The sequence below is a fragment of the Chelonia mydas genome, chromosome 21, assembly GCF_015237465.2.
Source record: "Chelonia mydas isolate rCheMyd1 chromosome 21, rCheMyd1.pri.v2, whole genome shotgun sequence".
NCBI lineage: Eukaryota > Metazoa > Chordata > Testudines > Cheloniidae > Chelonia > Chelonia mydas.
In genome coordinates this window covers 16,104,755-16,119,969 of record NC_051261.2, presented here as the reverse complement: position 1 = coordinate 16,119,969, position 15,215 = coordinate 16,104,755, and the positions used below count along the sequence as shown (strand labels likewise).

At 44.0% G+C, this 15,215-nt stretch overlaps 1 protein-coding gene across 1 annotated transcript in view; it reads left to right on the top strand.

Moving 5' to 3' along the window:
• The window catches only part of IGFN1 (immunoglobulin like and fibronectin type III domain containing 1), a 49,526-nt gene extending 38,811 nt beyond the window's left edge, over positions 1-10,715 (top strand). The window contains exons 18-21 of the mRNA XM_037885336.1: positions 942-1,137; positions 1,852-2,151; positions 3,117-3,443; positions 10,702-10,715. Coding sequence (XP_037741264.1) covers positions 942-1,137; positions 1,852-2,151; positions 3,117-3,443; positions 10,702-10,715 — 837 coding nt within the window. The remainder of the gene's footprint in view (positions 1-941; positions 1,138-1,851; positions 2,152-3,116; positions 3,444-10,701) is intronic.
• The last annotated feature ends 4,500 nt before the right edge of the window (positions 10,716-15,215 follow it).

The window sequence follows — 15,215 nt, the reverse complement described above, 5'->3', positions numbered from 1 at the left end:
CATGTTGTAAAAATAACGACAATAATTGAGGTTCTGTTCTTCATTCTGCTGCAGAATTTTCACATGACCTTGGGCAAGTCATCTAATTGGTTTGCACCTCGTATACATTCCCCATGTGTACAATCAGGATAGTAATGGTTCTCTTCATGGGGGAGGGGAGTTATGAAGTTCAGATAATTCATTAAGGTGTGTAAAGTAAAGCACTTTAAACTCTTGATGATGGAAGGCACCAAAGAAGTGTAAAATATTAGCACCAACGTCTCAGATTTTGATGTGTCAACTAATCACTCCCCGCACCCATCCCTTGCTTTCCTTGTGAGAACTGAAGGTAGGAGAATTGACAATGTCCTGCTGAGCATGTTCATCAAACTAAACAGCAAGAGCAGTGGTACACCTTGATTGTATCATGTGAAAGGCACAGGTTTGATTCAAAGATCTAGCCTCTTACTCTTGCAGGTTGGCAAAGGCTGGGAGCATTATGGGTGAGATCTGGTGTTTGGTCCCTACTGAAGAGAAGGGGAGAAAACCTTCTGGCTGATCTCAAGGTGGCATTGATGAGCAATACAGGGAGCCACATCCAGTTCCCCTAGGCTGAAAGAAAGTCACTGCAATGTGACATCAGGAGGGAGGGGGACCGGAAGGAAAAATGGAACAATCATCCAGACAGGAGTCTTCTTCCCTCCAAAAAGCAGCAGATGCTTTTAATAGGGCTACTCTTGCCTATCTGTCAACTACAACTTCTGAGTTAATAAATATTTTCTGACTTAGTTATATTGAAACAGCTTAGGGCAACACACCCTTTGTTGGCCATGGTTCCAGGGCAAAGAAACAAGTTACAGCTAAGGAAACACTTGAGGACAAAGCAAGGAAGCTATAGGTACACAGGATATAAATACAAAAGAAAAGCAGATTGACTTATAATTGGTGTTTATCTTTAATAGGCATCCCCAACTCCAGAGGTGACTTGGCTAAAGAATGGGCTTCCTCTACCCAGCAGGGCCATAGTGAGCACCAGAGATGGCCTCAGCCAACTCTTGATTCCATCAGCTGAGTTTTCTGACAGTGGGCTCTATACCATCATACTCCAAAACGAGTGGGGAAAAAAAGAATCCTTCAGCTTCCAAGTCCAAGTCGCAGGTAACATGCATAGCAGGTTTGGTGGAGAATAAAATCCTAAGGGAGAGGTTCCAGCCCATGACTGAGTAGAGGACTGTCAGTTTTGATGGGGTTAAGCACTGTGGACAAGGAAAGGGCTAGATAATACGGTCTTTCATGAGATGACAGTCCAAAAACCAGGTGGTTTAGTCTAGGGCAGGGCTACAGAATACTGGCATCCATTGATTAAATTACAATCCAAGACCCAGCCAGGTACCACCAACAGAGACACAGCCGTATTCTGTGAGAGGACTAGGATAGTACAAGCTATCAGAGGGCCAACTTATACAGTCCATAATATAGCCAGGTGTCTCAGTCCATGACAGGGCTCTGTGAATGTCAGTTAGCAAACAGAACAAAGTACCTGTGTCCAACCATAAGAACTCTATAGCCTTGTCAACTCCTTCACTTCCAGTTTATAAAAACACAGCTGTATCAGCTCTCTAATAGAAGGGAAAGAGAGGGTCTCTAATACCAGTCCAGTAATGCTGAATTTCCCTAATCCAGATGGGAGGACCTGTATATTTGGAGCAAAGGGATCAGAGTTCATTTCCCACTAATGACCATCAAGTTTAGCTGGCCACAATGCTCAAAATATCTGATCTCCATGAAGTTTATGGGGTTGCAGAATTGTTATAACATCTTAAACTTACCACTTTCTCTACTCCCTCCATACTATTTGTCTTCACTTTGCAGCTATCCCACAGTCCCCTGGCCCTATTCTTCTGCAAGAGAAAGTCCTTAATACAGTGACAGTGATCTGGGAGCCCTCGCCGACAGAGAAGTGGGAAAGTAACCTGTACTATGTAGTCATGAAACGTGACTCCAACAAGGGCTCATGGCAAGTGGTCGCTGACCTGATCTACAACAACAAGTTTACCATCACCAAACTTATCCCTGGCCGCGGGTATTATTTTAGGGTTGTGGCCAAAACTTATATGGGAACCAGTGATCCATCTGAAACTGTGCAGCCCTGGATCATGCAAAAGGAAAAGGGTAAAAAGGCTTTTTAAAAAAAAATCTATCAGTGCACCTGTGTTGTTGGGTCTCAGTCAAACTATCCCATTTATAAATCTTTGTCAGTGTGTCCCAGTCCCCATATGTATGCTGTCTGCCCAGATGAGAGCCCATTGACATATCCCCAAGAAATACTGTTGGGCAAGGAAAGATGTCCCCTGCTGGACATGAATGTTTACAGATCAGTGGGAACAGTGAAGCTGGGCTTCTCCATTCCCATCAATATACCGGCTCATATTACTTATATGGGTAAGAGCTTCCAAGAGAATTAATTCCTAGCAAACTCTGAAATTAGGTGAGTTCCACAGAAGCCAAGGGCTATGACCTGAATGGTGAGGACTTGGTAATTTTAAGAAGGAGCCACACAATCCAATCTGCAGGAGTTGAGGACCCAACCCCATTTGGGAAGGACCAGGTGACCTGCAGGAGCTAGACTGGTACTGTGTAATCCTCATGACCTGTAGAAGGAGCCATGGCCTTGTCCATATGCCAAAGACCTAGTGATCCCCTCCAGATTCCTGACTGGGACTTCGGAAAACTTAAGAGGAAACTACCTGTAGAGAATACAGCTCAGGCTTTATACTGCGCCTATTGCATTCTAGACGAGGACTTTTGGGTACTGCATGCAGCACAGACTGGATCAACAAAGCTTTTAGTTCTGTCCCCTTTTATTGAGTCTCAATGCTTGGATTAAAGGAACTCCCAGTAACAGTAACTGGGTTCATAATACGCAGAGAGAGCCAGGGCCTTACACATATGGCCACTGCATGGCAACTCACAGAAGGAGCCATGAACGCTCTCCTGACCTAGGGAGCCAGGCCCTGTCAATTTGGTAGGGTGGATGCCAAATGCAATTATTAAGTGTTATGGGTGGAGGATGCTTCTGCACCCAGCCTTTAAGTCCCCTGGAGCAGTCGCTGAGTGTGTATTTATGTCTCTTATAGATGAGTTTAAAGTCAGACTACCCAAATACAGGAGGGTGAATCAAAATATGCCTCCAAGATTCCTCCTCCAATTGAAGCCCCATGTAGTGACCACAGCATTTGATTGTCACATGAGCTGTGCAGTGAGTGGCTACCCAAAACCTAAGATCACCTGGTACAAGGATGGCAGGGATCTCTCAGAAGACCACACCTTCTTCAGTACAAATGACTTTGGTGTCTGCTGCCTGGTGATCCCAGGTGTCACGAAGAGAGATGAAGGAGAGTACAAGGTGGAAGCCACCAATGAATTGGGCCATGTGGTCAGCAAAGCCATGCTTATCATAAAAGGTAAAGTGATCTTGGTCAAGTCTCTTAGTCTCCCTGCCTCAGTCTGCATCTGTCAAATTGGAGATAATGCCTCACAGAGAGGTTGTGAGGATAAACACGTTACAGATTGGGAAGAACTCAGATACTGTGGCGATGGGGCCAAATAAGTGCTATAGAAAGGCAAATTTGGAATCTACTGAAGGATGGTCCGTATTCAGATGGGAGACTCCAAGAAAAAACAAGGTGCCACAGGGAGCAGAGTGGTGGGCTCAGCAGGGTGCACACTCACTCTGTGCTGATCCCAATGCCCCAGTGCCGTGCTAGAGGGCCTGTGATGCTGGAGATGCAGCCATCAGATGAGAGAGAAAACCAGGGTCCTGACTGCTCATGGTTATTAGAGATCCCAGAGCACTTATTGGGTCTAGTGCGTGGGTGATGGTAGCAGGCTGTGATATGCCGGAGGTCAGACTAGATGATCTGGTGGTCCCTTCTGACCCTATGGATGGCTCCTGGCATATCATCTTCTGTGTACCACCCATGTGTGTGATGTAAGATAGCATTTCATTGCCACCAGGGCATCTTGCAAATGGCTACCATGGGACGTTATTTGCCAGTTCAGTACAACTTTATATTGGGTAGTGTTTACCCAGAATGCTTTACAGAGTTCAATTATAAATCTACAAAGACCAAGAGTGACAGCGGGAAATAGAAATTAAGAAACAGAGGCAGAGGAGAGAGGGTTTCAGCTGAGACTGGAAAATAGATGGAGAGTCATAGATTTCAAGGCTAGAAATGGCCATCATGATTATCTAATCTGATCTCTTGCATAACACAGGTCATTACGCAGTCACTGATGCCTGTATCGAGCCAATAACTTCTGCCTGGGCTATCATCTCCTCCATAAACTTATTGAGTTTAATCTTGAAGCCAGATAGATCTTTTGCCCCCACTGCTTCCCTTGGAAGGCTGTTCCAGAACTTCACTCCTCTGATGGTTAGAAACCTTCATCTAATTTTAAGTCTAAATTTCCTGATGGCCAGTTTATATCAATTTGTTCTTGTGTCCACATTGATACTAAGCTTAAATAATTCTTTTCCCTCCACGGTATTTATCCCTCTGATATATTTCTAGAGAGCAATCATATCTCCTCTCGGCCTTCTTTTAGTTAGGCTAAACAAGCCAAGCTCATTGAGTCTCCTTTCATAAGACAGGTTTTCCATTCCTCGGATCATCCTAGTAGCCCTTCTCTGTACCTGTTCCAGTTTGAATTCATCCTTCTTAAACATGGGAGATCAGAACTGCACACAGTATTCCAGGTGAGGTCTCACGAGTGCCTTGCATAACGGTACTAACACCTCCTTATCTCTACTGGAAATACCTCGCCTGATGCATCCCAAGACCGCATTAGCTTTTTTCACAGCCACATCACATTGGCGGCTCATAGTCATCCTGTGATCAACCAATACTCTGAGGTCCTTCTCCTCCTCTGTTACTTCCAAGTAATGCGTCCCCAGTTTATAACAGAAATTCTTGTTATTAATCCCTAAATGCATGACCTTGCACTTTTCATTGTTAAATTTCATCCTATTACTATTACTCCAGTTTACATGGTCATCCAGATCTTCCTGTAGGATATCCCTGTCCTTCTCTAATTTGGCAATACCTCCCAGCTTTGTGTCATCTGCAAACTTTATTAGCACATTCCCGCTTTTTGTGCTGAGGTCAGTAATAAAAAGATTAAATAAGATTGGTCCCAAAACCGATCCCTGAGGAACTCCACTAGTAACCTCCTCCCAGTCTGACAGTTCACCTGTCAGTGTGACCCGCTGTAGTCTCCCCTTTAACCAGTTCCTTATCCACCGTTCAATTTTCATATTGACCCCCATCTTTTCCAATTTATCTAATAATTTTCCATGTGGAACTGTATCAAATGCCTTACTGAAATCGAGGTAAATTAGATCCACTGTGTTCCCTTTGTCTAAAAAATCTGTTACCTTCTCAAAGAAGGAGATCAGGTTAGTTTGACATGATCTACCTTTTGTAAAGCCATGTTGTATTTTGTCCCAATTACCATTGACGTCAATGTCCTTAACTACTTTCTCCTTCAAATTTTTTTCCAAGATCTTGCATACTACAGATGTCAAACTAACAGGCCTGTAGTTACCAGGATTGCTTTTTTTACCTTTCTTAAAAATAGGAACTATGTGAGCAATTCTCCAGTCATACGGTACAACCCCTGAGTTTACAGATTCATTAAAAATTCTTGCTAACGGGCTTGCAATTTCATGTGCCAGTTCCTTTAATATTCTTGGATGAAGATTATCTGGGCCCCCCGATTTAGTCCCATTAAACTGTTGGAGTTTGGCTTCTACCTCGGATGTCGTAATATCTACCTCCATATCCTCATTCCCATTTGTCGTCCTACCATTATCCCTAAGCTCCTCATTAGCCTCATTAAAGACTGAGGCAAAGTATTTGTTTAGATATTGGGCTGTGCCTAGATTATCCTTGACCTCCACTCCATCCTCAGTGTTAAGCGGTTCCACTTCTTTCTTTTCTTCTTATTTATATGGCTATAGAACCTTTTACTATTGCTTTTAATTCCCTTTGCAAGGTCCAACTCTACATGGCTTTTGGCCTCTCACTTTATCCCTATATGTTCTGACCTCAGTAAGGTAGCTAATCCCTCCCATCTTCCACTCCTTGTAGGCTTTCTGCTTTTTCTTAATCACCTCTCTGAGATGCTTGATCATCCAGCTTGGTCTACCACTCCTGCCTATGATTTTTTCCCCCTTTTCTTGGGATGCAGGCTTCTGATAGTTTCTGCAACTTTGGCTTGAAGTAATTCCAGGCCTCCTCCACCTTTAGATCCACAAGTTTTTCAGTCCAATCCACTTCCCTAACTAATTTCCTTAATTTTTTAAGGTTAGCCTTTTTTAAATCAAAACCCCCCGTCACATCTATTTTTGTTTATCCTTCCATTTAGTTTGAACTGAATTAGCTCATGATCGCTTGAACCAAGGTTGTCCCCTATAATCATTTCTTCTATGAGGTCCTCACTGCTCACCAAAACCAAATCTAAAATGGCATCCCCTCTTCTCAGTTCAGCAACTACTTGGTGAAGGAATCCATCAGCTATCATATCCAGGAAAATCTGAGCCCTATTATTGTTACCAGCACTTGTCCTCCAGTCTATATCTGGGAAGTTAAAGGTTTCAGAGTAGCAGCCACGTTAGTCTGTATTCGCAAAAAGAAAAGGAGTAGTTGTGGCACCTTAGAGACTAACAAATTTATTTGAGCATAAGCTTTCGTGCGCACGAAAGCTTATGCTCAAATAAATTTGTTAGTCTCTAAGGTGCCACAAGTACTCCTTTTCTTTTTGGGAAGTTAAAGTCTCCCATGATCATACAATTCCCATTAGTATTTACTTCTTTAAAAACATTAAAGAGGTCTCTATCCGTATCCACGTCAGATCCTGGCTGTCTATAGCACACCCCAAGCACTATCCCAGGGGAGGCTCTAGTAGCTTTCTTCCCCAATGTGACTTTTATCCATTCCATCACTTCTTATTTCTTTACAGTCTACCTCATCATTGATTTACAATGCTACTCCACCACCTTTGCCTTTATTTCTGTCTTTCCTAAACAGCACATACCCTTCAATACCCGTACTCCAGTCATGACGACTATTCCACCATGTTTCTGTTATCCCTATAATATCTGGTTTCACTTCCTGCACCAGTAGCTCTAGTTCCTCCATTTTGTTACCTAGGCTTCTCGCATTAGTGTACAAACATCTTAATTTTTGCTGTTTGGCTTCGCTCACATTCTTTAACCGATTGGGCACAGGCATTCTACCACCAATATTACCTATTAGATTGGTATGTACACTGCCCTTCCACCTTATGTCCATTCTCCTACCCATGGCTGTATCCTTTCTTACTTCGTTTTCTTCCCTCTCAAAGAGAAAAACTGGCGTGGAGATTACCTGGACATCTCCCAACCTTCTCCCCTGAATTCCTAGTTTAAAGCTCTCTTGATCAGTTGTGCCATCCTCCATCCTAGAAGTCTGTTCCCCTCCTTACTCAGGTGAAGTCATCCCGAGAGAACAGTCCTCTGTCCATGAATGCTTCCCAGTGGCCATACATCCCAAAGCCCTCTTTATAGCACCACTGCCTGAGCCATCTGTTGAGCATCATAATATTGTCACACCTTTGTTGCCCTTCTCTAGGAACAGGCAGAATCCCACTGAAGATCACCTGAGCCTCGATTTCCTTTAGCGTCTTCCCCAGCCTGGCACAATCTCCCTTGATATGTTGCAGTAAGAATCTAGCGGTATCATATGTTCCCACATGAAGGATAATCAATAGATTCTTTCCCGCTCCCATTAGGATCCTCTTCAGCCTCAAGTCCATATCCCGTATCTTAGCACCCGGCAGACAGCACACCCTTCTGTTCTCTGGATCAGCTCTTGTTACAGGACTGTCTATTCTTCTCAGTAATGAGTCCCCAATCACATAGACCTGCCTTTTCCTGGCAATGGTGCAATTCTCCAGTGTATCCCCTGTTCCATCTGGCCGCAAGTCCTCTCGGTTTCTATTGTCCCTTGCAGTTCTCTGCAACACATCCCGTATCCTCCTGGGGCTCATATTTGGTGTTATCTCCAATGTCTCTTGCTCTCTTCCAATAGGACTATCTGCTCTTCTCTTCTTCCTTGGCCTCTCACCTTTAGTGACCACCTGCTGTGCCCCTTCTTCATTTTCCAACTCCGTAAACCCGTTCCTGAACTCTTTCTCCTTCACTGCCCCGTCTTTTCCTCTGCCTGGTTCTCTTAGTCACATGCTTCCACTGTCCACTTTCCTCACCCAGCAGTGTCCCCTCAGAGTTCTTCGGTCCCGCTTCCATCTGCAAATCTGAGCTTTTCCCTTCAGCCTCCTCATGTCTTTGCTCCATCATCCGCTCGAACCCCCTTCTAAACTCAACCAGTCTCCCCACCTGCATCACCAGTCCTCAGATCTTTTCTTCCATCAGCTCTATCAGGCGGCACTTCATGAAGACGAAACTCTTTTCAGGATCATGTACATGCTGCAGCTTCTACATCCAGTCATCTTCATTGTGTCTTCCACTGCTCTGGTCACTACCACCGCTGCCTCTGTATCTGTCATAGCCTTCCCACCTAAGTCCTGTTAGTCCGGGAAACACAAACCAAACCAAAACACCACCACCCACAGCAACACAAACCCCCAGTGAGCACCAAAACACCACCCCCCCACCCCCCCTTCACTAGCCGACCTGTTCCTTTGCCTGGCTCTTAGTCTTCCCCCCAAACTCCCCCGTTTCCAGCTCGGTTTGCCAGCTCCTGGGCTGCTGCAGCTGTCTGTGCCGCTGCCTGACTGGCTGGCTACCTTTATAGGACCCCTAGTCAGAGAAGCCCCGCCCCCTAATCAGGGCTCAGCTTCTGTCCCAGCACACTGCCCCTACCAGCCTCTATAAAAACCAATACAGCTGGCAGAAGCTGCAGGAGAGAAGACTCTTGCACCAGCCATAGCGAGAGTGGCTGAAGCAATAGGGAGAAAGCTGGATCTAGATGGACAAAGAAAACGAGAAGGTGAGTACAGAGGGGGAAGGACATGAGCTAGGCTGGAGTGAGTTCCTCACGGGGATAATTCAGGATCCAGATCAGAAATGAAAGAATGAGTGTGACGGAGCAGGGATTCTGTATGGGTAAGAAAAGGAAGGCAACAGCATTCAGCACACATTACTCAGTTTCTAACTCAGTGGACACGCAGGCAGAGCTCTTACTGAAATCAGTGACTAAAGAATGAATGAATGGACCTCTGGATCTGGCCCACTGGGAATAATTACTCATGGTACCATGACATGATTCAACAACTCACAACAGGCATGAAATTAACCCAAGTCATTCTTGCAGATTGGAAGAGCCATGCATAAATTTAGGCCAAGTGCCCTGGTCACAGAATAGATTAGTCTCTCAAGAGACTCTTCACCTCCAGAAATTTCTAGAGAGACACTTTTGTTTTACTTCTGCAAAGCATATTCAGCATCTCAGCCACAATATTTGTACTCCACAGAATAAAATAAGAAACTTTAGAGGCCAGAGTGATCCTGGGGAAAATCATTGGAATTTCTACCTGCTTCTAACACTTATACAGCCTTTAGGTTACTTGCATCAGTCACAGAGAAATCCTGGGCTGGGAAAGCCTTCTAAGTTCCAATCTTGTCTGTATGGACAGACTGACCAATTCCTCTCTGGTGCAACTCCACTGATTTACAGCAGAGATTAAGTTGGCCTGCTGTTACTTTTCACTCAGACACAGGTTTAAAGTACTAAAGTTGAATGAACAAGATCAAACGTCAAGGGAGCCCTTGAGCATACCCTACCTGTATTCCCAGAACATAGTTTGGTTCTCACAGAAAAATTATAGAACTGAAGAACTGGAGATGAGAAGATCAATTAGGTCACAACTAGGCAATGCCCCTAGGGGCTAGTGCATGGGTGTTCTCTACAGCATATTCTCCAGTTAATTATAATTGCCCCAAGTAGCTCTCCCACCACTTCCATTAGGAGACCGTGACACAGCCTAACACAGCTCACTCATATTCAGCCTAAACGTTCCCTTTGTTGATTTCATCCCATTACTTCTACTTACATGCCTTTGTGACACCCTAAGTAATGCCTCTTCCTCTTTGGGTATGTCTACACTGTGCTAGCTTTGAGGGAGCTAGCTCACTAAAAATAGCAGTGAAGTCAGGGTGGCACTCGGAGAAGCACAGGCTGGCTGCCCAAATACAAACCTGTCCCAGAGCCTGGGTCTGTACGTGAGCAGCTAGCCTGTACCAGCAGCCAGGCTGTTGCAACTACCCTGCTATTTTCAGCGAGCTAGCTTGATCACAGTTGAGAGGTACCAGAAAGAAGGCTGGAGAAGATCAAAGCCATCTCGGGTATGCCTACGTGTGATGCAGTCACACCTCCTGCTTGCAGTGTAGACATACACTGAGGAGCTTGTACCTTCTAATCATCATGTTTCCCCTTAGTCATAGTTTAGCCAATCTATATGTATTGGGTTAAATTAATGCCTGGTGCAATTCAAAACATCTCAGTGAGATTACACCAGGGAAGGATTGGATTCATTTGATAATGTAATCTTTCCTCATAAATCACTCCTTCCAGCCCCTTCAGTTGCTCTTCTCTGTATGCCTTCCAAACGGTCTCCATTCTAATATTGAAGACCCTCATGTTATCTCTCTCTCTCTCCTAGATCCCTCCTTCTAATGTGACCTGCCTGAGGACAGCTCTGCACAGCCATCCGAATTACAAAGCTTTTATGTAGAACAGTACCAAAAAGCTACAAATCTAGTTTGATAACGAGCTGACAGTCTCGGGTTGTCTCTTGTTTTCTGATCCGTTGGCTGTATCTTGAGCATTGTGCTGCATGTGTGTGGGAGAAAACAAAAGCTTTTAGAACAGCAAAATTTTTTCAGAATGGACGTATGATTCTGTACAACAGCCCTCCAAAGGGGAGAAAGATGGCCTTCCAAAGCAAGGAGAAACATAAAGGACGCAGAAGGTGAATGTGGAGGGAGAACTGTAGGTAGGCAGAGTTGGCCAAGAGTGAACTTTTCATGGACACCACAGGCATGAGACATCATCCTGCAATGCCAAGAGGCCACTTCCACTTACTCCTGAACCGGGGCTGAGAAATCTCTTGGAAGCAGAAACTTTGCTGGGAAGCTCTTTGAAGCCGACCCGCTTGGATCTGGATTTCTGATCTCTTGTCTCACATGGTTTGGCATTGTTCTGTTCCCTTTGTTTTAAAACCTCTGAAGAACTGGGGAACATGACTGTAAAGGTCATGGTGGGGTGAAAAGGTGGCATGTTCCTGGGTCCCTAGAGGAAGGGCTTCCAGGCTGGTGGGAGTTGCCCTGAGGGGGCACATTGGTCCCACATTTGGCCTCTGGAGGGTTGAGGTGCGAGAAAGAAGGCTGGAGGAGATCAGCAGATGTTTTTGATGCAAAGCAGCAGGACTGGGACAGATTTCAATTTAGATTAACGCCAGTCATCCCATCCAGCGTGGAAAAGAAGTCATTAAAACCAGGATGAAATATTGAGATTTTAATAAAAAGTAAAGGAGTACTTGTGGCACCTTAGAGACGAACAAATTTATTTGAGCAAAAGCTTTCGTGATGCATGCATCTGATGAAGTGAGCTGTAGCTCATGAAAGCTTATGCTCAAATAAATTTGTTCGTCTCTAAGGTGCCACAAGTACTCCTTTCCTTTTTGCGAATACAGACTAACACGGCTGCTACTCTGAAACCTGAGATTTTAATGTAATCCTTTGTCTCCTGGCAAACATCTAAGATGTAGATAGATATATATTTTTTTTAGCCTGGTGTGTAACAAGCTACACCAGGCTTCCAAAAGTCCCCATTCAGCTAACAGCAATTCTGCATTTATCTTATTGTCTATGGAAGTTAAGTGTATTATGCTCTTTACCCTCCAGGCCGAAAACAGTATCTGTCTACATAAAAACAAAACAGCCACAAAGTTGGCAAATAATAGCAGGGGGTGCCGTACGTCAGCATTAAGGTGCACTGGCAGAGGTAAGTGAGAGACCAAGACACGAGTAGCAACGATCAGGGTACATGGGTAGAGCCATGCTGCACTTCTCAGCACTATGCTTCTGTCCTCAGTACTACTAACCAGGATGTAGTATATTTAATCCAACAAATTAATGTTGAAAATATAATTGTTCCCTGGCTCCCACCATCTCTACACTACCTTTGATACAGTGCGGTTAGATGGTTAAAACCTTGCATGAGAATCCACCTGAGTCCATTGAGTCTGCACTGGTTGAATGGTTTGGTCATTGAATGGAGGCTGAAGGACTGAAAGCAACAGTTTCTGCTGAAAGCCCAGAGAGAGCATCATAGACTCTGCTAAAGCTGTTGCTCGGTGACAGATTCATAGGAAGCAGGGCCGAGCCAAGAATCGGAAACTGGTGGCCATTGGATCCTCAGCCAGCCAAATGCTTGCATGGGGCTCATGCTATTGAAATGTTTCCCCTCCTGTTAGGGCTTTCCTTGTGCTAACGATGTACAGAAATGGCAACGGTGGGTCAAAGTGAAATTAAATAATAAAAAGCACATTGCGTAAGCGGGATTCTCTCTTCAAAATAAAAATAGCAGCTGGCTCCTGAATGTTGATTTCACATACTCTGCAACCACTTTTGTGTGTATGAATAATTCTCTCATACCTGCTGGGATTCCTGCCAAACTTTGATGGAACAACAGATCCATCTAGGTTTCTATAAGGTTGCCTATAACTGTAGTATCTGAGCACCTATGAGGCATTGGGAGAATGATGGATTGGAAAGTCTAATTTACATATGCTTATGCAAATTAGATACAGAGAAAATATAAGGTATACATACCCTCATGCTTCTCGGCATAAACCAGCCACCAACTGATGCAGTCAGGAAGAAATGTCCCCTAGAGGCATGTTATTCCATGCTTCTCCACTATGGGAATTCTTGTACCTTTCTTTGAAGTGGCTGGTACTAGCCACTGTCAGAGACAAAATATTGAATTAGGAGGGCCTCATATTTGATCCAGTCTGCCAATCCCTAAATTCCTGTATTTGTCCTTCTCATAGACAGAGAACTGAGAGATCATTAGAATGGTCTCCAAATTGCCTTCATGGTTTCTTCTTTGCCAGGGGAAGGACAGTCTGTTTGAGCTTGGTGCTTGTCTACCAATGTATGCAGGCATAGAACAAAGACCTCAGTTAAGCAGCCACAGAGCTTAAGCAACAGCACTTGTAAAAGTACTGATGGTTGAGGTATCCTGGTAAAATAAGGGTGGCTTAGAGGAATCATAGAATATTAGGATTGGAAGGGACCTCAGGAGGTCATCTAGTCCAACCCCCTACTCAAAGCAGGACCAACCCCCAACTAAATCATCCCAGCCAGGGCTTTGTCAAGCCGGGCCTTAAAGACCTCTAAGGACGGAGATTCCACCACCTCCCTAGGTAACGCATTCCAGTGCTTCACCAACCTCCTAGTGAAAAAGTTTTTCCTAATAAGCAGAACCTGTGAGATTCTAGCAGGTCTGACCTCAAACAAAGTAGAAAAAAACAGATTGCAGTTGTTAGACTGCATGAAAAAGATTAGACTGGAAATGTCTTTCAGCTCCATTAGCATCAAATCAGAAAATGCATTTAAATGTCCTAATGTAAACACCAATGAAGTTCCCCTTCTCTCTTCAGGCATAATTCTCACAGCTGATACCTTGTGACCAGAGAGAGAAAGGTCTCTCCTCCCTCACACAACCTTTAATGTAATTAACCACACATCATCCATGTGAGGGAGGGCAGTGCTATTATCCCCATTGTACAGATGGGCAACTGAGGCACAGAGAAGCTAAGTGACTTGCTCATGGTCACACAGGAAGTCTGTGGCAGAACAGGGACTTGAACCCAGGTCTCCAGCTAGTGTCCTAATCACTGGGCCATCCTTCCTCTTTGGGACTGAGGTTCCCAAACTACCCTCCGTCCTACGAAAACCTCAAACTTTTAGGGGATATGTTTGGTCCATTTGTACAAGGGCTTGGATCTATGTATTAAATACAGCAGGGTCCACATGCACATTCTTTATAGAGTAATCATTGGCCCATGCCTCGTCCAGCATGAGCAGCACCTTCAATGCTTCATTTCTTACATGACCAGACCAGATGGGAGGAAAGCTTGAGCACGACCCTTTCCAGACCAGTGAACTGTAAAACAGGCTTAGTTACCAGACAAGCTTTAACATGCTCCTGAAGGAATACTGAACTGCGTAATGCTAATACCCTGCACTTACATAGCACTGTTCATCTGACTTGGACTTCAGAACATTTTGGAAAGGTGGGTATTATTCTCATCTCCATTTCACAGAGGATGAAGCTGAGATGCGACTGACCCAAATTCACACACGGAGTCAGTAGCACAGATAGGACAAGAACCCAGGAATCCTGACTTTGGGACCCTTTAATCTGTTTCTTGGAACCACAATGTAATACTCAGAAGAAATAATAATAATAGACACACTATTTCTATCATTATCCAGTCGGAGTCTATAGAACTGGGATAAGATACTACTGAGCTTTCTTAATGAAAGAGTGTGAGAGCTGCATTATAAAGGTCTAATTAAAAGGCTAAGTAATATTGCAGGTTAACTAAGGCAATTTTTGAAGATGATCTGTGAAGGGGAAAAATTGGCCTTGAGCCCATTTTCTGTTGCTTTATGGTGCACAAAGAAGGCCTGAAAGGGGTGGGTTCTTATTTCCTGTTCATTTTTACATAAGAAATTCACACGCTGTCCAGGCTTGAAAGCTCTATGACTGAAAAAAAAAAAAAAGCATACCTGGTAATAAGATGAGAAAAAAGAGAGAAAGTTGAGCTGTTAAGAAAAGAGAGGATTTTTAATCAGACTGTTTAAGACTTTTTGGTTATTTGTGTTATTTAACTTCCTACTTGCATTCAATGACCAATTAACATTTTGGATAAAGGAAGCCTTTGATAAAAATCATCTCCATCTCCCTTCAATTAAAGTGTTAAGAGCTCATAATGAGCATCCTTCAGATCAAAACCAGATTTGAATTACCTGAGGGCTTGTCTACATGAAAAAGTTTTGCCAGTTTAATTAAGGTGTGATTTAAAAGGATTAGTTAAACCGGTTCAAATCCCTCACCGGGTGCTCTTATTTTGGTCTAAGAGCAGCTTATTTTGGTTTAGTT